The 24051-nt window shown below is 35.6% G+C and overlaps 1 protein-coding gene across 3 annotated transcripts in view; it reads left to right on the forward strand.

The window, feature by feature from the left end:
• Window positions 1-24051, forward strand: part of FOXP2 (forkhead box P2) — a 240335-nt gene that overhangs the window by 105917 nt on the left and 110367 nt on the right. For 2 of the 3 annotated variants that reach the window (XM_087429798.1, XM_087429807.1), the window contains exon 3: window positions 20735-20809. The exons of the other annotated variant lie outside the window; for it this stretch is intronic. In XM_087429798.1, coding sequence (XP_087285924.1) covers window positions 20735-20809 — 75 coding nt within the window. The remainder of the gene's footprint in view (window positions 1-20734; window positions 20810-24051) is intronic. 3 annotated transcript variants of the gene reach the window in all.

Consider the following 24051-nt stretch of genomic DNA (forward strand, 5'->3'; position numbering starts at 1 on the left):
ATATAGATTTATTTTTCTCATGAAACATGAATTCCATAGACAGGCAGTCCAGATTTATCTGGTACAGCTGCTCAAGGATGACACAGAAGACCAACGTTCCTTGTAGCCTTTTAGTGACAAGAAATTTTGTGGGTTTTTTCCTAAGAAAATTTAGAAGGACAAAAACCTATGTATTCATGTGAAGGAAGGTCAGTGGGTTATAGGGCTTTATTCTCAGTTTTAATCTTTTAAATTATAATAAAATGTTATTAAAGACTCAGGATACATTCAGTACGAGGAAAGCACAATGCAGAGTACACTAGCAGAGGAGATTCTTCCCCTACAAGAAGTTACTACTCAAGCTTGGCAGGGCTGGTGAGGCACCCAGTGGGAACATACAGAGGCAGTGGCACAAACACTGGAAAGTTTAAATAAGTGAAGCATATGCGTATTTTGCAAGTAGAGAAGCAAGTGTTTTTCAAAGGATGATAAAAGAAAAAAAATAGTCATAGAAGCTGAATTTTAAACAAATTAAGGTCAGAAAAAAAAATTTCATTTGGCTATTACATATTAGGTTCTGGTATTGCTGGAAAGCTCATGAAAGTTTTTATTTTCCTTCCAACTACAGTGAAGATAAAAGACATTTCCATACTTTTTCTCTATTTCTTGCAGTAATTTGAATTATAAGCAGCTATGCTAGAAAAAGAGGTACCTTGGGGCATCTAGAAGTTCCAAGGAAAGCTTCTTGCTCTCCCTCACCTCCAGCCCCCCTGACACATATGAGTTCCTGCTGTGTTCTGGGTTCCAGGGCCTTTGCCTCTGATTGGTCCTTTTATCCCCACGTATACCCCAGAATTGGTTGGTGCTGTCTGTGTTTTACCTATGAGGAATCAGAGAGCCAGAAAGGTTCAGTAACTTTCCCAAGGACCAGGGTTGAATGTCAACTCTGATTACAAAGTCACTTTGTTCCACCACCCTTTACGTTTGAAATGAATGAATCATTTCCTCAGGAATTCTTAGTTTCAGGACAGCAGGAGGATAGGAGGGGCAGACATTTCTCATTCTGTGAAGGCTGCCTGTCTGGTTGAAAGCTGACAGCTCTGGGGGAGTAAGAATGGGAGGTCCCTAGGCTGTATGTGACTCTGCCCAACAAAACCAGGATTATTCTTGTGAGTGTTTGTCCTTACCTCATCCAGGGCACCATGAGAATAAGAATTAATCATTGGTGTGGATCTGAGATACTGTAAATGCATAATGATTTTTAATAATCTCACCTTCTCTAGTAGGTCCTGCATGCTTTCTAGTAATTATCCAGAATGAAATTAAAATGAACTTAGTCCATCTTCTTCTTAAAATGTGTGGTTTATGGAGTTAGTGCAATTGGATTTTATCTTTCAAACATAGGAAATAGTGTAATGAAGTTTCCTTTAGAGAAATACATCATAAATTTAGAAAGCAAAGAAACTAAGCCAAATAGCCATACTGTTTTTATTCTCTGTAGTAAAATTGTGAATTTTTAAGAATTTGCCTATTTTTTGATATGCTTTTCCTGTATGGGGTTTCTTTTAATTTGTTTTTAATATTCACTTGCAATAAGCATTCTGCATATGATTCTTCCAGGAAAATCAAACCCTAATACCTTGCCAGTCCAGGCAGGTGTATGGTGGACCGGGTGCAAGGTATTAGGGAGGAGTAGGAAATATATTGTACTTGAGAGCTCATTTTTCCCTCTCTTTTTTTCTTTTCCTTCCCCTTCCCTTCCTTTCATATTCTGGCCTTCAGGCCCCATTTTGCAACCCCTTTGTTAAATACTAGAACATTGAAATCAATCTATGAAATACGGATATACATATAAATGTAGTAGAAAGGACTCTGGTACTTTCTGATTAGTGATTCCTGAGTCTTGGAAGACTCCAGAACTTGCTGGAAGCAATGTGCATTAAATACTCAAATTTCTGTTGGAGCACTGATAAATGAGTTACTCCGTGCTAAGATGTATCTTGCCATCACTAAAGGGTCAAAATAGCATTGATTCACAATGTCCTACCAATACAAATTGCTTTAAAAGAAACACCTGTTCTTGGACTAATTGGTAGTGAGGAATATTTCTTAAGAATGCAATTAGAAATGATTACTTAAGCAATTGATGTTGATATGTTATTTGGCATGCCCAGTTAATAATATCTGACACTGCTAGACTAAAGCAGAGGTTGGCTAATGTATCACCACCACCTTTTTGCTTGCTATTCTATTCAAGTAGATATTTATTTAATAAAAAGAGTTCACAAGTAATAGAGAAATAAATTGAAAAGGCTACTCTATAGAATTTCATATGAGACAAATGATTCCCATGCTCCAGTGGAAAAACCACAAGCTAAAAACAAAACAGCAGTAAGACTTAAAAACTGGTTTACAGTATTTCCATGTATGAGCATTTACATCCTCAATCAATCCATCAAAGAAACATGACTAAGTGCCCTCAGTGTGTTAGACACTTTGCTAGGCAGACATGAGGTACCAGAGGGGATTCAAAGATGTTCCCATCCTCAGGGAGTTGACAATCTGGCTAGATAAAAATTCAGGATAATAACCATTCTTCTAAGCCATTTTAAACAAAACTCAGTGGTTTAAGGTAAAAAAAAAAAAAAAAACCTGCTTGACAGTTATGGCTTTTTAGAGCATTCTATGGAATAAATTGGGTTTTTCTTTTCTCTGTGTTTAGTGAATCAGCCATCACTTATAGACTGAGCAGAATAAGGTTTTCTTCATTTTTGTGCCTCCTGGGGCTTTGTTTGTGGGTCTTTCAAATTTGTTTAGGACTGAGTTCCAGAATCCAAGAGGGATATTGAGGTAGGGAAACAAGTCTAAGGATAACGAGTAATATGATAGAGATGATTAAAGGGAAAATGGGAGAGCCTATCATAAAGGGAGTTTACTCAGATTGAGAAGAAGAAGAAAAGGAGAAAAAAAGTATTTTAATAATATCCTCACATTAAAAAAAAATCATCATGCCAAGAATAGTAGGCATTTATTTTTCTGCATTACTGAGACTAAGGCAAGAGTCATAAATTCTCTGTTTAAATAAGAAAAATCAGAGCCCTTACAAGCTGCAACTTCATGTCAGAGAATTTGTCAAGAGGTAAACATGTTTTATGAAAAACATTTATAACTACTGTTCTAAGTTCTATTTTTATTCTGCAAGTAGCCTTATTTTGACTGATTATTAAAGCAATATGTGCTTGCAAAAATAATTTAGGCAATACAGAAAAGTATGGAGAATTGAAATTTACCTGAATTCCAACCTCCTGGTGATCCTGTTAACACACATATATGTGTTTACTGGCATTTATGTGTGCATCCGTGTGGCATCATCATGCCAGTCTAGAAAGGAATGCAGTTTTACATTTTGTGGTTCTTCTTTTTAAACTGAAGATTCATTTGTATATCCATTCATTGGAGTATAGCTTCGTTTAGGACCATAGAAAGGCACGTACATGTTGTAAATGACCTGTTGTTTGGTTTATGCTTTATGATGAAGGTAAGAGGCCAGAATCTGTGGTGTCGGAAGAGGCTTTGGGTTCTAGGCCTACCCTCACCACTCACTAACTGTATGACCTCGGGGAGGGACAGTTCAGTCTCGGCGCCTCATTTTCTTTTTCTGTCGACCGAGAAGATTTGACTGTCTCAAGCTCTAAAAATTATTATCGTAATGCTTCATTTTTAGCAAAAGAATATACCTTTTCAGTAGCTTATATTTACAAAAACTTAGCCTTCTTTATGTGTTACATGTCAAAAGCTTTTGACTTTGATAATGAGTTAGTTTTTGCCTTAATAGCAAAAACAAAAAGAGACAAGATTATTTTAAAATTTGGAAATTTATGACACATTTGTTGAGGTTAAGATATTCTGATACTCAGAGAAGAAGTGAAATTTGTTGTTAGAATATTATACAATGTGCATGTTCATTATGTACAAATATAGTTTTCATTCCATTATGTTCCACATGCCCCATGTCATGCCAGCTTATCTGTTTAGAGTACTTTTCTGTGTGCTCAATTATGTATGAAGGTTTTTAATGAAGAAAAATAAAATAAGGAATATTTAGAAATATAATTATATAGAGGTCACAACTGTGAAAATTGCTTTTCTCACAATCACTATAACTTGGCTTTATTGCCTAAATTATATAGTAATAAAAATTATTTTTATACTCCTAGAGTAACCAGTCTTGGTTCTTGGTAAGAATTTGCAATATATTTATCTAAATAGAAAATAGTTCTTTTATTATAGTCACTTTTGAGACAGTGTTTTCTAGAAATTTGAAGCCGTGAGTTGAAATATTTCAGAAACTGTGAAATAAAAAAAAAAAAACTATAAAACTTTAAAAGATTCCATTAGTAAAAATCTTTGCTCCTGTTTATTTATCAGAATACCTATTATTCATTCAAATCAACATCCACAAATTATAAGAAGAAATGTAGAGCTGGGGTCAGAATACCTGAACCATAACATTGTTACAGATTGTGAGAATTTGGGCAAATCGCATAACTCTCCTGACCCTCAGTTTTCTCTTATGTGGTGCAAGTTGCTAAATAATGTGCATGAAAATGTAATAGAAATGTAAGCTACAATGTTCTTTTTTAGTATTTTTTTCTTCTAATATAGCAAAAACACTTGTAAAAATAGAATTCTGAATGAAATACTGAACTAAGAATTCAGCTATTTAATGTTTCCCTCTTCATAGGTCAACAGGGTGTAAATAAACAGATCATCTTTGTTTGTTGCTCTAGTTCATTACCGTGCATGCTCTCATTCATTTTTCAGGAAATAAATAACATCTTTAGAAAGCTCTAGCTTCATTTCCCATTCATAATAGAAGATTAAAGAGAGGCAGTTTTGTTGACAGATTACATGGGTATCTTATATTCCACCAGCTAGAATCTAGCTGAATGATTTAAATACATGAAGTAGAAGAATATATAACAATAATAAACTGACTTCCTTTTTGATGGCACTGAATATGTGTTTGAGATACCCACAGACACAAGCTGGATCCTTTAAAAGATGAAAGTAAATTTCTTCTTGTTAAATTTCGATATGCGATTTTTGAAACATAAATGGAACCCAGTTTTCAAAAAATGTTCCAAAAGATGCCACAATTATCTATGCTGCAAGCACATTTCCAAATGATCTGCAAATTTTGCTTGATTCTCTGATTATATTCCTTATTGAAGTTTTCTAGATATATTTTTGTTCTTTTTAATCTTTTTTTATGTAAATAAAATACATGTTATTTAAAAAAAACTCCATAGATAAAAATCGGTAGTATCATATGTCAGTAACAGAGGAGGTAAAAATGTAAAGGACAGCATTATTTGATGCTTATTCTACTGATTAATAATAACCAAATAAATATTATGGCTTCTACAAAACTTTGACAAATTTTTTTTAAAGTCAGTAAACATGTAAAAAATAAATTGTCTTCAAAAAATAAGATGCGTGCATTACTGTTTGGAACATACGAATACCTACTGAGATTACTGTGATGGGATTTATCCTGCAGCTGCTTCAAATTAAGAACAGGTGTGGAAGACAGATTATGCAAATGCTCATATTAATGTAATTGTCAAATTGGTGCGTTTACCATTGTGCTTTTAAAGAGTAGACTGTACTCCTGTTTTAAATGTAAATTAGCTTCATTCTTGAGAGCAGCTATTGGGTAATGAAACTTGGTCCTGGTTTAGCAATGAATAATTTCTAATTTCTAACACAGTTCTAAAATTTGACGTCATCTTTCCCAGTAAATTCTTTTACACATAAAAAATGGCAATTCTATACATATCATGATGATTTTGTGAAAATTTGAGTTGATTCCGGCACTGCTCTACTATTTTCTATTTTTTATTGTGGTGCATAGTGATTGCTATGATAGCTGTGATCTCCTTCCATCTTTTCTAATTCAGAACTCACCTCAGCTTTCCATCTTTATGGATCTAAACTCTCAAGAAACATTCTTTGAAGAAATTGCATTATATTTATTTTAATAATCTAACCTCATGGAGTCTAGTCATTATCAATTGTATTTTAATATTTAAAATACTTAAACACTAATTTTGGTATTTTAAACCACGTCTTGTGAATATAGAGCAGGCCTTTACTACTAGTTCATTCATCTATCAGTGTGAGGATTTTGTACCTGCCCAATGTCATGATACAGACACCTCTGCCCAAAAAAGGGCTTTATCTTAGTTCTAGCTGGTCTCCTAGGCCCTTTAGTGACAAGTGTTGTGAGCCATTATATCTAAGTGGATGAGTAGATCAGTGAAAAGGAAGGCTAAGGAGTCAACCAGAGATGTTACAGGAGTCACATTTCTCATGTTCCCATTCTTTTTTTTTTTTTGGTGAGGAGGATCAGCCCTGAGCTAACATCCATGCCAATCCTCCTCTTTTTTTTTTTTTTTTTTTTTTTGCTAAGGAAGACTGGCCCTGGGCTAACATCTGTGCCCATCTTCCTCCACTTTTATATGGGACGCTGCCACAGCATGGCCTGACAAGTGGCGCATCGGTGCGCGCCCGGATCCAAACCCGGGCCGCCAGCAGTGGAGCGTACGCACTTAACCGCTACGCCACGGGAGCGGCCCCTTCCTATTCTTTTTTAATGTCTCTATTTTTTATTTCTCTAACAAAAGAAAGATCCTAAAGCATTTATGATTTTATTTCACTTGGCTAGTGTATGTTCAGTGCTTACTTTGTGTTCCTGGTAACGTGTTGATTTATGCTTTCTTGTTTCACAGAATAGGAAACTGAGGCTTAGAAAGGTTAAATTACATTATCTAAGGTCATGTGGCTGGTAGTTTGAGCTGGGATGTGAATTCAACTCAGTTTGATTCCAATTCCTATGCCTTTTACTCTGCCATTAATCTCTGATAGCATACAGCCTCTTAATTGCTATTCAAAAGATCTCAAATTTTCCATTTTTGGAAAACAAGAACAAAATAAGAGGGATGACAAGGTGTTAAATGTAAATACTACCTTTTCTTGAATATCTTCGTTATATGGAATCCACATCGATTTGTGGTTAAGATAAAGCAGTGATTCTCAAGGAAAGGGATGTGGGGATGCATGGGGCCTCCCCCATGGAGGGGGTCTTCATCACCACTACCACTAGAAGATTCTACTGGAGTGACTCTGACTTCTTTTATTCCTTTCTCTCCTATGCCTCATCATCCCCACCTGTTGGGAAGCACTGTTGAGAAGCATTGGGACGTGGTAATGAAGTTAGATGTTTACCCAACAATGTGTGGAATAATCTTTTGATATGAAAAAAAAAAAGTTAGTGGCAGTGCTGGACCTCTACTGGAGGTTTTCTCGGCATCATAAGTTTTTGTGTTGAATGGTAAGAGATTTTCTGTTGGAAAGGGTGCTATTTTTTCATAATTGATCCTCTTCCTTTAGGCTTCCTTTCTACCTTACATCACAGTCAGGAAGGGGAAGAGGTGGATAGGGAGCAAATCATAATCAGAGATGCCAACAAGATAAGCTTCTGTATGTGCAGCTTGCAGTCTCTAGTCCTCATTAAAGAGTCTATCATTTATCATTATTGGCAAGAAAAGGAGCTGCCACTGAGACCAACAGCGGATAAAAAGTAGCTGATCCAAGGGCTGCTGCTGCTTGCCCTGCAGGGATCAGAAAAGGACCTGCCACATCCTCCAGTCCCCTCATAAATTCCTAGGGGTGACCGTGATCTGACTTGCTCCCCCCTAAGGAGTAAAGCATACGGTAAAAGAGATGCTGGTGCTTTCTGAATTTGGACAAATGAAAGTATGATACAATGTTTTGTTTTGATATATAATAGATATAGCAGTGGCTCTTCAGGCTTCATTCATTGAATCAAGTCCTAGTCCAAAAATACATTCTCATGGCAAAGATCCCTGAAAGGTAGTTAAAGGTCTTGCCCAGTCCACAAACTCCAAGGATATCTCAAGTTAGTTCTTCTGTGAAGCCACCGTGCCCCATATAAGCAAAGCAATGAGTGCTTCCTTTTGGTCCTACCACTGACTGCTTTTGATATTTCCAGTCAAGTTGGTGACTGATGCATTTCAGAAGGACTTTGAATAAAAGTTTCTTACTTGTTTGATACTTAAAAGTATATCACTACAAGTCCATCAGCTAAAGTGAGATTTCTACTCACAAAAAAAATTAATAACTGTATAGATACCTTTTATTGCTTTATGAAGAAAAAACCCTAAAACAAGTTGAAGGCTACATAGTACATCCAATCTATCAATATTTGTTTTATTCCACAGATTAAATTATTATTCTAACTTGTTTTGCAGTAGTTTTATTTTTCAAATGACTGAAATAAATACATAAATTGTAATTTTTATGTTAAGCAAGAAAGACTTTTGCTTTAAAAAATATTAAATCTCTACCCTGAATCCTTGGACTCTTAACTCTGTGTCCTTACATTCTTGGACAATGCATCAAGGTAAAAAAAATCTAAGGTTTATTCTGTGTTCAGTGTCTTGATTTGAAATATTCAGAATATAGACTTACTCAGAGATTGGAAGCTGGTTTAATACGTTATGCCAGCCATCCTGAAAGCCATTTCAGTAGACTCTGTACCCTGGCATTTGTTTTAGAAATAATTGCATGCAAATGTAGTTTAACATCTGTACTATGTCTCTTAATCCTAACCAGGCATTTTCCATTAGATGTAGCCTGAAAATCACATTAAGAAAAATATATCATCTGTGAAATTATATTCTGAATGCCCCAAATAGCAAAGAAAGGGGCAATATCCAGTTAAATCTAGTACAAAGCATTCCTTTTTTTTTCTGAACCCCAAATTTTAGAATGTTGATTTTATATCCTTTACTGCTGCATTATAAAATTGAACTTAGATCTTCTGTTTTCCAAATTTTTCCATTTAGTTTACCACAAAAGTTTCTTGAGGAGGAAAATATACTGCTATGTCAAATTAAGTTATTTTCTTACTTTTTGCTTAGGAATACAAAATTTAAGTTAATTTATTTTTGTACCTTTATGGCAATATAATTCAGATATGTTACACTTTAGTACACTTCTATTCCTGCAAGCAGAATTTTCCAAGTGGAATTTTGATACTGAACTGGCTTTAAATATACTATAATTAATAGTGTACTTAAGGAATTAGGGGAGGAATATTAGGAATAAAACGTATGCAGAGTTGTAGGAAAGCAACTGACTGGAAGGAGAGGAGGGGGAGTTCCTGGAAACAAAAAGTTATTTCTTGCTATTGTAAAGATTTAAAAGAACATCTTGTGCCCTTCTGCATTGGTCACAGTTACCTCTTCAGAACTGTACTAATATGACTCTAAATACCTCAGAAATGTTTTTATGTTCTGACCCTTCATTTAATCCTCCAGAAGAAAAAGCAGGTGTTGCACGCATGTAATGATGAGAAATTTGAAGCATATAAAGACAGCTTTGCTTTACATGAGGCTCTTGAAGATCTGGCTTCTGCTTCTCCCTCTGTCCTCATTCCTGCCACCCTCTCTTCCCCGGCACTCTTTTCTCTGACCTTGCTGAACTGGCTGTATTTCTCTGAGTGCAGCAAGGGGTCATGTAACTTCAAGCCCTCATACAGGCCACTCCTTTGGTCTTGAATGAGCCCCACCTCACATCCAGTTGTATACTAGTGTCCATTCATTGTCACCTAGTCTAAAAAGGCTTTTCTATTCCCTGTCTGCCATGTAAGTGCCCCTCCTCTGTGCTCCCATGGCACCCGGTGCATACCTCTGTCCTAGCACTTTTTATGATACCCATCACTAATAGTTTGTCTTCTCAATTTATCTGTAAACATTTTTGGGCTGAGGACTCCTACTTGACTCTGTTGATTCTTAACATAGTAAGTGGTGTTCTGTCGTACCCTGCAGAAGTGAGAGGAACCCCCACCCAAAATTTGGTTCAGATGTCGAATCTGATGACACTCCACACACGAAGAGAATTTGAGAGAAATTTTATTACTCACGTAGGAGACTTCTGGGCAACCTAGCTGGAGTAGTTTGGGTCTGTATAGTGGCTATGGGGTGGACTGGGGAAAAGATCCTTTGAACAGGTGATTTAAATTTCTCTCCAGTGGCAAAGGAGGAAGTGCATGCACTAGCCTTCTGTTCAGATGTAGGGCCAACGGGGAAAGGGAGGTTGAGCCTTAAAAAGAAGTCAGCAGTCAAAATTAAAAATGGAGTCAGACTATTGTAAGTGACGTAAAATAGGTGCTCATTAAATCTATGGTGACTAAAATAGTGATGCAACTACAGAGTCAGTCATTAGCCTCATATCATCAACAGATATATTTTAAGCACCTACATGTCCTGTCCTGGTATACAGGACCACTGTTCTGTGCTTTATCATTTCACAAAGAAAGTTGTTTTACCATGGTGTGTTTCTTCACCTTATGTTACCTCACCTAACTTCCTCAAGATAACAAGAGACATCTGTATTTTCTTTTGACTACAAAGTAAAAATGCAGAGCAGAAAACCAAGGACTATTATTCTTATGTGTGCATAAACAATTTCTGCCTAACCCCAATATATCTAGGAGAAAGAAATCCTATACATAGAATCTGTCCGTTCTATCTCTTGAATAATTATTATATATACTTAAAATTTTGTCTTCCGTTCTCCGGATGCTCATGAGAAATCCAACTCCCTATGTTTTTTCAGAAGAGCTTAAAATATCCTCTTGAACAAAGCAAACAAACATGCAAGTAAGCAAAAATGCAATAGTCCAGCAGTCCTCTGCAGGAGTATCTCATGCCAGAAGTGTCCGTTGACTGCTCTCTTCATTCCATCTTAAAATATAACTACATCACTTGTAGGAACACTATGGACATTATTTGTTTTTCAGGGACTTTAGGCACATGAAAGATACTTGATTAACATCCCTGGAGATTCAAGTTTGTCCACATAGTAAGTGAACAGGTGTAGGTCTTTATCCTTCTCACAGACGGCAGCCAGGTCATCTGCCCCATCCTTGATCTCAGCCTCACCTGTGCAGACAGCCGGGCTCTGTGGGTGAGAGGTGTCCATGTCTTTTCCATTCTTGGCTTCTCTGCTGAGATTTCTAACAAGGGTGCCAATTAGTGCCAGTTATGATGGCAGCTTTCTGAGATGAAATAAGAAGGTAATTGACTAAAAACAGAGCAAAAAATAGGACTTCGACACTGTTATATTCTATAATCTTTGTTAATTCTTCAGTACTTTTTAAACATGACATGGGGATCGAATCTTATTTTAGGAATGTCACTGGATTTAATTGATTAATATTAAGTACTTTAAAATCTCAAATTCCCCAAATATCTATGGTATCTGGATTGAGACAATGGCCACCACTAAACTTTCTTTGTTAATTTTACCTAGCCTTTATTTTTAAAAAAAGAAAAAAAATTTAAAATTTAGAATCTATTGAATAAGGAAAAATGAAAGACTATGTAATCTTAAATTATGATAAAAATAAACGATGCTAATGCCCATCAATAATCAAAACATTAATAAACTGCGCCTGTCATGATATTTTTTATTTAACCTAATGTTTTATTTTGCCATTTTTATATATTAAATTGTGTTTTATAGAATGTAAAGTCTGATTACACAAGCTGATGGTTTAGACAGTGGAAAGATGTATTTATAGAGCTGAAATTACAACAGCAGTTTGTGATTACTTCCCTTAACTTTGCAAACAATAAAAAATGAGGCCATGATCATGACTTTCAGCTTTATCTTTGGTCTATTTCCTAAAAATGGATTGTAACCTAAAATTTGCTCCAAAACTTATTTTTAAAGCTATCAAAGCTTAACCTTAATTTTGGCAGTGATACCATCGATTGACATTTTAAAGTAGCCTTGTTAGTTTGTATCTTCGGTTTCAAGTCACATAAATAGACGTAACACTTAAACAAAAAAGTAGAATCTATTCAAAGGATGTGGAGTTGCTCAGAATACAATCAAAAGCTAAACAACAATGTGGTCTCAGAAAGGACCAGAAGCAGAACAGGCTCTAATGGACAGGATCCTTGGGTTCCAGCATTGGCTTGGGTGAATTCTGACTGTGACTGTTTATTATGCAGATGTCACATACTCAAGAATCAGTTCCTGGGAGAGGGAGTCTGACTGGCCTAGTTTGGTTCACCCACCCACCCTTGAGCCAGTCCCACCAATTTGCATATGATGATTGGAGCTAGGGTACAGAATGGGGGTGGTCCCCAAAAGAAAACTTGGTGCTATTACCAAAAAGAGGAATAGATGCTGGGAAGGCAAAATCAACAGATTTCCTCTATAGTAACTTTGAGTTGGTTTGCCACAAGATTGTAGCATGGTCTTGACAGTAGTTTTTTCCTCAAAGAATTCTACTCTTTCAACACCAAGGAAACACAAGACAATAGAGAACTATAGAGAAATAGCACCAAGTAACGCATTTGTACATGAACTTTCACTAATTTATACACTTATACCTCAATCTATGCAACGCATGTATTCCTAAAGATTATATAAAAATCAAATCTATTTTAAATGTTTGCTTTCTATTTAAATAAATATTGTCATAACTACATTTTTCATTTGGGTAATTCTTCTATTAAGGAAATAGTAATCCCTAACTTAATTTTGTAAGTTTGGATTTTCATGTTGAGTTTGTTACTGACGAATGGTATCAATTTGGCACAGGTTTACCAAGGAAAAGAAAATATACCATTTTTAAAATTTTACACTGACCTGTGAGGAAAACAAGCATAAAATTATAAACTTTTATTCATCAGTACCTTAGACAATACTCTTCTTGTCCTTGGACCAATTTTTAAAAATCTATTTGAATTGGTGGACCTAGGGAATCCCTGTTCTGATCATAAGCACTATTCTCCGTTGTTATTCTCCCCCCACACCACCACGACCTTCACTTCTCCTTGACCCAGCTGTATCCCATGATTATAGATGACATTAGAGACACCCTCCCTATTTTGTATTGTCCTCTCTGCCCTTGGGACAGCACTTGCTCTTCCGTTCTCCAAACTGTGGCTTTCCTTACTCCTACTCCCAAGCAAGCTACTGAATATTCCTATAGAAAATCACAATATCAGGCAGCATTAAGTCTCCGACTTTAGCTTAGCCTTCATCACTGTTTAGCAATTGTTTCATTGGTCTCTAAAACCTCACTCTCCCTCTCCCTACATCAGTTTCCCGCCCTCACTGTCCCTTAAAGCTCCTACCTCACATGTAGCCCCTTTATTCTCAGTGACTTCACTGCCCACTTCAGGGAGAAACTTTAGAGGCCACTAGGCAAGAACTCCCTCTGCCTCTCTCATCTGTACTTTTAAAACAAACTTATAGGGGCCGGCCGGGTGGCGCAGCGGTTAAGTGCCTGTGATCTGCTGCGGCGGCCTGGGGTTCGCAGGTTCGCGATCTAGGGCGCGCACCGCCGCACCGCTTGTCAAGCCATGCTGTGGCGGCATCCCATAGAGAGGAAGATGGGCACGGATATTAGCCCAGGGCCAGTCTTCCTCAGCAAAAAGAGGAGGATTGGCATCAGATGTTAGCTCAGGGCTAATCTTCCTCACAAAAAACAAAAAAACAACTTATATTGGCACCTCTAATTCCGCCCTTTTGTATCACAGTAAGATTTTCTCTTTAAGGCTAATTTCTCTTCCTGTACATGATACCTGCCCCTGCTCACCTTTTCTACCACCTTGAACTGTGGGCTGCACATTCACTTTCCTGAATCTTTAGTCTCCCATTTTTCTGTGAATCTTCCTGTCTTTAAAAACAAAACCACCAACAAAACGAAATCTTATATCGACCTTTGTCTTATATCAGGCAATCTTCCTAGCCCTCCCCTTTCCTTCATCATTAAACTTTTAGAAAAAATTGTTTACACTTCAACTTGCATTCCTTCTTCAACATATTAGTTTGGTTTCTGCCCCTACTGCCCTTATGAAATTATTCTATTGAATATCAGTGACAACCTAGAGAGTCGTATTCAAGCCTCATCCTACTGGACCCTGTCAAAGCATTTGAGGCTTTTGCCACCGCTTCACTGACCATTCCTCTTCTCTGTCTTTTGATGGCTTTCTTCATCTCTGTCCATAACGTTTTCTGTTCGACTGTTATATCAGTGGTGCTAAACTCTAGTTGCACATTATTATTATCTAGGGTACTTAGTTTTAAAAAAAAGTCTGAGCACCACCCTACTCTAGTTAAATCAGAAGTTCAGGGAGGTGCAGGCCAACATGAGTATTTATTCAAAGCTCCCCACCTGATGCGAACACATGGCACAGTTGAGAACTGCTCCTTTAGATGATCTCAGTGGCAGAACTTATCCATCCCTGTGGGGTTACCACTACATAAAGGTGGTGATCTCAGATCTCTGTGTATCTAGCCTTGTCTCCTGGATTTAAGGCTTGTGTACTCAAAGTTCTGCTAGAAACATCGACCTGCATGTCCAGTAGTCACCTTTAATTTAGTATTTCCAAGCGAAGCAAATTCTCTCCCATTCCTTAAAAAATCTTCCTTGCATTCTCTTATCTTGCTAGTGACATCACAGTCTACTCCCGGTGTCCCTCATCCTTCACTCTCTCACTCAGGCACTCAGGTAGTCTCCAGATCCTCTGACATTAGCCTCTCCTCAAATTGAGTATCCTTTTCTCATTCTCACTGCTACTGATAGCTCATGCCTGAGTTCACTGTTTGGTGAACCTTTGGGCATCTTAGGCTGCCAGCCACCCGTCTTTCCCAATTCCAGGCTAAACCCACACCTTCATGCTTTTCTCTTGTCTCCTTAAAAGAGCATCTGTTACTCTGCTTTACTTCAGGACATAAAAGAAATTCCCTTTGTCTGATGTGCAGAACTTTTCATTGTCCCTACCTTTCCAGCCTTATCTCTCATCACTTCTGCCCATCCATACCACACTCCTGCCATACCCAGATGATCACATTTCTTAGGCACTGTCCTAAATCCTTTGGATTCTGCCTTTCTTCTTTCCTGCTTCTTTTTTTTTCAAGTAATAAATTCCACCTTATTCTTTGAGAGTCAGCCAGAAAATACCTTCTTTCAATACAAACTGTACTTTTTACCTCTTCAACAATATATTTCTCTCTAATGTAGGGTCTCTTAACCTAGGATCCTTGGGTAGAATTCAGGAAGTCTATGAACATGAATGGAGGAAAAAGAGGAGTCTCATTTTCACTTCTAATTAATATTTTCTTCTATTGTGAATGTAGGTAACAAACCACAGTAGTATTCACAGTATCTGTGACATTGTCACCAGTAAAAATTACAGAGATTTTCATATCACATCACAGTTGGCAAAAATATCTAGAAATGTTATTTATTCTTATTACTACTTCAAAATTATAGTGGTTATTAAACCTGCCACTATATCTTATTTAATGCATTAGTAAAGAAGCACATTTATTAATTCTTCACAAATGTGGCTTTTTAAATATTTTGAAAACTGAATTTCAGTATAACTGACTTCCTTTCTAATCCCTTATATTTTATTTTATGCAATAAAATTTTTTTTTCTGTGTCGGCTATTCTAGATTTTACCAGATTGTCAAAGGAGCTCAAGATACAAAAAAAGCTAGGAGCTCCTGCTAATGGCACTTACTTTGTTGGATCCTAATTTATAAGGCTGTCTTTTAGCCACTCTCCTCTGGAGGCAGGGACAGTTTTCATTTATTTTTATATCCACATGGCTAATGTGCTATGTGCTAGTTTATAGCACATAGTAGGTACTGAAAAAGTGTGGACTGAATGAGTAATAGAGTAAAAGAATGGAAAATTACCTGTCATGCAAATATCCTGAACAGAGAAGACAACATTTCTCAAAATGTGATCATAGAAGTTCTAAATCACATCACTAGGATGCTTGTTAAAATGCATATTCCTGGGCCTCATCTCAGGTCTTTTGAATCTGAATCTCTAAGAATGGAGCCTTGAACTTTGCGATTATAATAGCTTATCCAGAGATTCTTTTACATGCTGAAGTTTGAGAACCTGTACAGTAGGATATATGATGTACAGTGGCCTTAAAAAATAAATAAAAGCATGACCTTTTGTAAATAATTTCAACTCCCTGGGCTTCCTTTCCCTTCTCTGATAAGTGATTCTCTAATGTTCTCCTCAGTATCGTATGGGTTTTACAGCCTGTGCCACAGAATCAAGTAAGGCAGGGCTAACTGCTTCTTCAGAATGAAGAATGAAAAGTCTTCAGGCATGTGCTCCGTATGGATTTGGTTGCCTGGGGTGTATGGTCCCTGCTGCTCTTTGACTGACTCCAAACAATACACCGACTACTCCTATCTACTGGTCTTACGAAATAGTCAAAATGTTTTCCAGGCATCAGTTCTCTTTTCTTCATCTCTTTTGTCAGAGCTAGGCAGCTTTTAATCTGTTTTTCAGAGATAGTCTAGGGAAGGATGAAGTAGTTGGTATTTGTAAAACCAACACACATCATCCTGGTACAACCCTGGCCACCCTGTCCCTAGGACAATTTCCATCAGATGTGATGGATGGCTTAAAAACAGCCAACCAACCAAACCAACAAACAAAACAGTTGGAGTGGAAGAGAGGCCAATCAGACATTTAATTTTGTTCTTGTTTTCTATCATGTCAAGAGTGTCCATACTTCTTGACTAGATAAACACTTTTTAAAAAATTTTACACCTTTAAAATGTAGGCCATTATTCCATTCAGAAATCATTTTACCCCAAATATTATAAGACACTAAAGGTTTAAACACGTTACAGAAAAATTTGAACATAATTTCAGCCAACCTCAAGAAATAAATTACAGTTTAAAACATTTTCATTTGTTAGGAAGGATCACTATATAATACTTACCTATTTTTCTATGAAAAATATAGCTTCGTCAACTTTGCAAAAATTATATTCTTTCTTACAAGTCACTTCACCTTGTCACTGAATGCAAACACTCATATTAACTTCTGGCTTTGCTGCACCAGGTTCCTAAAGAGAAAAAATATTTTTTATTCATGTGGAAGAGGCTTTGATTTATATCATGAAATCTAAGGATAGACTGAAAGCTATCTGAATACAGATACAATGTCTTGAGAATTTTTGGATGCATTACAGTGTGTAATACTGTTTTATACGTAGGACTTTAATAATTTTTTATTTGAAAAAAAGTGAATGTTGTTATGAAACAATAATAATAGCTAATAAATATTAAGTACGTAGATAATAAAATTAAGTGTATGGGTACCAGCACTATTCTAAGTACTTTACAAATTAATGTGTTTAATAACCCTATGACAGTGTTACTTATCACCCCCTTTCTAGAGAGAGAGGCCAAGAAAGGCTAAGTAACTTGCTCAAGGTCACACTGCTAGTATGTGTTTAGTTAGGATCTTAACCCCGGCAGGCTGTCTCCAGAGCTAGTATTCCTGTTTTCAACACTAAAGGACTTAGTCTTTATTGTTTTAACAGAAAATTAAAATGATCCATATTTAACTGAAGAATAGATTTCTTCTGAAGTTAATGTGGAAAGGCCATTCCAGTACATCGTCTTGGCCTTTTCACTGTTAAAAGGTTCTCTGGTGCTTATTTGAAACAGATGTAAACACTTAAAACATCCATTCACATTGTGTTTCCCTGTGATTTGCCGGAATATGTCAGGTTGCCTCCAGGAGACCCATTTCTAAATGACTGTCTGATTTCATTCGCCTTGCTCCTCCTTTAAAGACCTGCAACTACATGGATCTCTTAAAGCACGGTTGCTCAGAGGTTTATTAGCATCTCCTGCCGACATTCTGCCTTTCTGTTGTAGAAACTCTAGGACAGACAGGAGAAGCTGGGTGGGTTTTTCAAAGCACGTTTCTTCAAGCAAGCCTTTTGGCAAGACAGGATGACGGGCTAATGGTAGTGCAAAGTTTATTCTCACGTACTTTTAACTCCAGCAGTTATTAGTTGGGAGTTACTTAAAAGCCTTTGCCTTTCAAATGGTTTGCTTTTTTTTCTAAGTTATTGTTCTTTAGTAAACTTAAGTTGCCTTTCTCTTTTCACAAATTTTGCTTTTTAACTGTTTATGTTTATTGCTTGCTCAATTATGTCAATTTTTTAAACTATATATATTTTAGAATTTTATATGCAAAGTTACAGGGACAGAAAAATGTCACTGTGAGTCCTCAGTGTGGGGCAGTGCCTCTCTCTGTTGTTCCTATGGATAGATAATTGACAGTATCATTTTAATGTGCTTTATTTCTATCTGTGGTAACAGGAATGATTTGGCATTGTCAGACAATGAGTGTTTTGGTTAATCAGAGTTTCTGGTTAATAGAAATATGATGTCATGGATTTTACAGAATCAAAAAATAATGAAAATATACTTTGCATCAATCAAAACATAGTATCTTTTTTGGTGATTCAGAAAGTCCTTCAGAATCTTGCTTTGTCAAACTTATCTCAATGTTTCTCAGTTAAAATCATATTTGGGAAATGTTTGAGAAACAAAGAAGATATGTTTGGATTATACTTAGATTTACTGAAATTATGTTTCTGAGTCATTTGAGCTAAGAATGGAGAACATTCTCACTCACGGTGAAGCTTCAGGCTGCTTCCATCCCAAAGTTCTAATCTGTAGAAGAAATGTAGCGAAAATCTCCTTATAATGAAATGCTTCTGATATTTTGACACCTGTAGCCCTTAAGCGGTACTACACCGTTTTGTTCCATGGCATCTTTTGTATATTTTTATCACTGTACTTGTACATTGTCTGGAAATTTCCTGTTTGTGTATTCCTCAAGTGCTGAGACTTACTCCTCTCTGTATCCTCCCTTCTGACCCTTGAATGGGATGGCAGATCTTCAGCACCCCACCGTGTTTTGTTTGTGTTGGAGATACAAATTGCACTATTTTATTTAATTTGGGTGCTCTTGAAAGAGTTTAAGGAAATGTTGCTTATTTATGGAGTTTAATTTTCAGGGCTAAATATAAATGGTGTCATGGCACCTTTGGAGTTCTTATGACGCTCACTTATTTTTGGTTTTGTGTAGATGAGTGTTGATCTGAGGACTTTTTTGTTAGTCTGGTTCATTGCTATGGTATGGAGTAGTATTTCATTTTTTTAGGTTGCTTATGACCTTGTTAAATAGCAGTCCAAAAAGCATGTGGCTTGTTTTGATTTTAACCAAAGTTACAGCTGCCTAGCTGTAAAGCAGTCAGTTTCTCTTATTATGACTAGTTCTTCAACTTGTACTGTTTTAAATTGCCTGCAATTAGCATATTTCAACCTTATTTTTAGGTTTAAATTGCAGTGTGAGAGTGTACTCTCCTCTTAGCTAATTAGTGCTATCAAGGAACAGTAGGTTACCTCATTAGTACCATGTGCATTTAATTAAAGAAGAGAAAATTGGAGTTAACCTCATAGTTAATATTTTCACAGAGTGCTACAATGCCAACACCTTCAATTGGAGTCACACCCCTGTGTATCTAATTATACACTGGTGCCAAATAGGGTTAGCAAGGATACTACAAGGCTGTTGACAAAATAATTTAGATGAAAATGTGTTTGTTGGATCCTGACAGTAAAATATAACTTGAACATTTTTTCCCTAGTCTTCATCTGCAAGCATCAGGTGACATACTTCTTCATAGGAAACTGAAGGAAAAGAATATTTTGGAAGCCATTTTTCCTGTTTGAATTAATATTGCTCTTATCTTGAATAAAATGGCATATAGTCACGTAAAGCATATACAATCCATTTCTTAAACAGAGCCCCTGAACTTCAGAGATGTATTTGAAAAGAATTATTTATAAGATGTAATATTTACATGCATCAAACCACTACAAATACTCCCTGACACCCCTACCACGTCCCTCCCTGCTTTTCTTCTTTTCTGATATACTTATAATTTCCCTTGTGTATCTTGTGAATGGGGATCATCCTTTCATATCATACATGAGGTCTAAGGATGTGTTGTCACATGGTCTATTCAAATGCAGTGTAATCCTTTTGCCCTTCAGACACAAATCTTTGAAATGTCTAATACTACTTAGGTAAAAAATGACATTCCGTGTCATTTATCAATAAATAATCACTTTTCTTTTACAGATAAAAATGCAAACTATATGTTTGAGTGTATACAGTAGTTTTCAATACAAATGGCACAATTCAACAGGTTTTAACAGAGATTATGGAGTTTGGCTCCATAGTCTTAACTATATATTTAATGACAATACTTGTGTTATAATAATGCATGGCCAAGGCAGTTTATTTAAAGAGATTCTTGTGATTGTTCTCACATTTCTTGACAAGACAAGATTTATGTTCATTTGTATTGGTTATAATTGACTACACATCAACAGTTAGCTTTTTCAAAAAGAGATAATTTAAGTTTTAAGGACAAATACCATCCCATACTGTAAAATCACAGTACCATTTAAATCTATAAGATTATTTATTAACATTAGCCTTAATTTTAGCTTAGAAATGGGAAAGGAGATGTCTAAGTCAAGATCATGGTAGATAATCAATAAATTTTTTGGTTAGTGGTTAATTTATTATGTTCAAATGTTCAACTTCACATCTGCCAAATTATTCCTATTTTTAAAATAGATGAGACAAAGATGGAATAGTCTTGTCTATCTTGACCAAGTTAATAGTCCAAAAAATATTTTTTAAGTGATAATGTACATTATTAGCATAAGCCTTAAGGTTGAAAAAAAAAAAAGCCAACTCGTGATTCTCTTTGTTTAATCTAGGAATTGCTTCCAGAAACAAAATTATGTATCTGTGGCCACTCTTCTGGTGATGGGCATCCTCACAACACATTTGCAGTAAGTCACACTGGGCAATTAGAAATTCAGCTACTGAGCAAAGGCCATAGACCCAATCCCACTAGGTAGATTATCTGTGATTTTCTATTAGCTACTTCCTTCCATTGATGCAGATAATCAAGAGATGACTAATGTTAAGATACAGATGTAATTAGTTGGTTTTCTGTTACTTCTTATAATTTCACTTCAATTATGTTTCATCAGATGTACAGTTCACAGTTTCTACTTGAGTTGATGGCGTTAAAGTTTACCTTAAATATGTAAAGACATATGGCTGTACCACCACTATACTTTTCTTGAACTTTTAGGAATAATTTGATGAGATAGTCTTAATATGCAAAAAATAAATGAATAGAGATCATGGATAGATACAATCCATATTTTAGGGGATGTTCTGTGTTCTGCAAGTTACCATATAAATATGCCAAGGCCTTTTTTTTTTTACATATTCTGTCACCAGAATGTAATGTGTCTCTTTAAAATATAGTATTCAGTGAAAATTGCTTTTGTGACCCGATTCACATACCAGTTAGCCTTGGAAATGAATAGCAATCCTGAAGTGGCCCTTCAAGAATTTTTAAACAGAGCAACTTCATGTTTCTATTTAGCATGGATACTACCTGTATTCTTAAGGAATCTCTAAATATGTATGTCATATATTTTCATATATAGAATTTTTGCTTGTTTCCTTAAGAATTGATATACTTGCTTAGTTTCCATGGACTAGAGTATTCCTAAATTTACTCACCCAAAATTTATTTTTTTTACTATCCTCTACATAATATTTCATAATTTATAATTGATAGAACACAACACAACTAAGATTCTTATAAACAAATAATCAATGTTTTCCTGAATATAGAGGAAATATCTAGTTTCATACCTTGGTTAAAAAAAGAAAAATTTTTCTCAATAACAAATAGTGTCAAGTTGATATAGAATGGTGTTCTTTGTGGAAGGTATATAAACATGAAACCTTTTTTAAAATGTTAGATGCGAAACAAAAATAGAAGTGGAAACAGCAATAACGTACTATTTTGTGGAAATAGTAAATGCAGAGGATTGGTAATAAATGTTGTGCATAAAAGCAGGTTTCATAATGATCTGAAATTATCTAGTTTGGGATTTCATTCATTTTAATCCTAAAGTGTTTGCCCCTCCTACGCTTTCTTTGCAATTATAACATTTGAAAAAATAGCAAAAATAGTAGTGGTGAGATTTGCAGAAATGATGTAAATTTATGTGAAAGACTAAAATAATCTTAATTTCTAAATGTTCTCTGTATGTTTTGAAGGAACGTAAATTTAAGTTAAACTTCAAAAATGACTGTATATGTTAACTTAATAAAGAAGATTGGTCCAAAAATATACTTTTAAAAAATAGTGCATTAAAAATGGAACAGGCAGTATTCCTAATTGGTAATATTTTTTCCTAAAATAATCCCAATGGAAAAATTACTTTCATTAGACTGAAGAGTGAGCTGGCTTAACTACTAATAGTGTCTGTTCTTTATCTAAAACTACTTCTTCCATTAAAAAAAAATTATTCCTGTTCTACTGATATAAAAATAAATCAACAGCATCAGATCTTTATATTTTCACTGACGTATCTTAAGAATGAAAATGAGCCACAGAGAAATTAAATGACTCACCAGAGACCGTGTAATTCCTCAATAATGGCAAAGCTGAATTTATGGCCCAAGTTTGTGATCACCAATGTATTGGTCTTTCCAAAGGTATCCCAAATTGTTCATGACTGCCTTGAGTTTTGTGTTGAATAGGAGTCTGAGGTTGTTCCATTTGTCTGAGACTGCAGTTAGTCATCTAAGACAGAAGGAGTGATGAATTCACCAGGATGAATTAGTGAGGTCTGCTATGGCTGGTGGGGAAAGAGAGCATGGCAGTGCGTGGACCAGATGTTTGCCATCCTTGCAGTGCAACAAACTGAATACTTCAAATTAGTCACTGAGTGACTTTGTAAATGATGCTTCTTGGCTTCACAACACAAGGGAAACATTAGAAATTATTAAGTAGGTGCTTATTTTCCTTTATTGGTTACATTAGATATAAATTTTCTGCAAGCTAAAAAAAGGCTACATAATGTGATTTAAAATCAAGATGCAAACTAAAAAATACTATTTATTATTCCTAGTTGACAATTTCTATGTGATGGGCATGGCTGTCTCTTAGTATTTATTAAATTTTGTGAGTACCAGTATACCGGGTGGTACTCAACTAAGTCTGGAGCACCATGAGATTACTGGTGGGCTAAAAGGAAGAAAGATATAGAAAGGACGGGTAGGGGTACCTAAAGCCAGCCATGTTCCTTTATAATCTATGTAACTGGCATTTATAATAAATTGTGAATCATTGTAATAGTTCTCAAATTTTTGAGAGATCCTACATAATGCCCTATTAACGGATTAATTTAATATCATACATACTACTTCCATGGTTGATCAACTTTCATAGATAAAAAGACAAAATTTTTAGGCATGTGTTCCAAAGAGGCAGATTAAATTAATTTTCACTCCCTTTCCCTTCACTTAAAAAATAAAAATTCTATAAGTTTATTAACAAGCCTGAAGTAAAGTGCTGTAAATTTCAGGGGAAGAGAGTCACAATTACCAAATGTGGGTTAAAACTCAAAGTACCTTAAAGAAATAAGTAACGTTACATATTTGATAGTAAACATGTCTAAAGCTCTCCATCATACCATCCTCTTTCAGGTATTTACTGTATGAAGTTCCTAATAAAAGATGCAATAAAAATATGTTTCAGAGGAGTATTTTCTGGTCTTTTGGTATGCAAGTAGCCGTCAGACGTTAGCTGTCATCTGCGTATTGTGCCTCCTTATTATCACATTGTGGAACAGTAGTGGTACTTTTATGTACCACTAATAGACTATTTATTGTGCCTCTACTCATTCATTGCAATATTGGATAGTAGTAATTGTACTCACTTATATCATCTCTACCTGAAAATTGAAAATTGTAATCTTAAATTCTGTCTACCTGTTGTATTTAAAAGAAATGTTTGGGCTCCATAAGTTGTGAGTTTGATATTCTCAGAGTAACAATATAATATCCTTATTATAACTTTGAATGTTCTTGGACAAAGCATTAAGTTCTGGCTTTAGAGGACAAGAGTATGAGAGTATGAGTGCTTCATTGTGAGATTACTTTTCAATACTTGCTTTTCACATTCAGTTTTTTCAAATAGTGTACATTTAACTCTAATCTG

This window comes from Ceratotherium simum, chromosome 1 (genome assembly GCF_057802395.1).
Source record: "Ceratotherium simum simum isolate JZ-2026a chromosome 1, ASM5780239v1, whole genome shotgun sequence".
Taxonomy (NCBI): domain Eukaryota; kingdom Metazoa; phylum Chordata; class Mammalia; order Perissodactyla; family Rhinocerotidae; genus Ceratotherium; species Ceratotherium simum.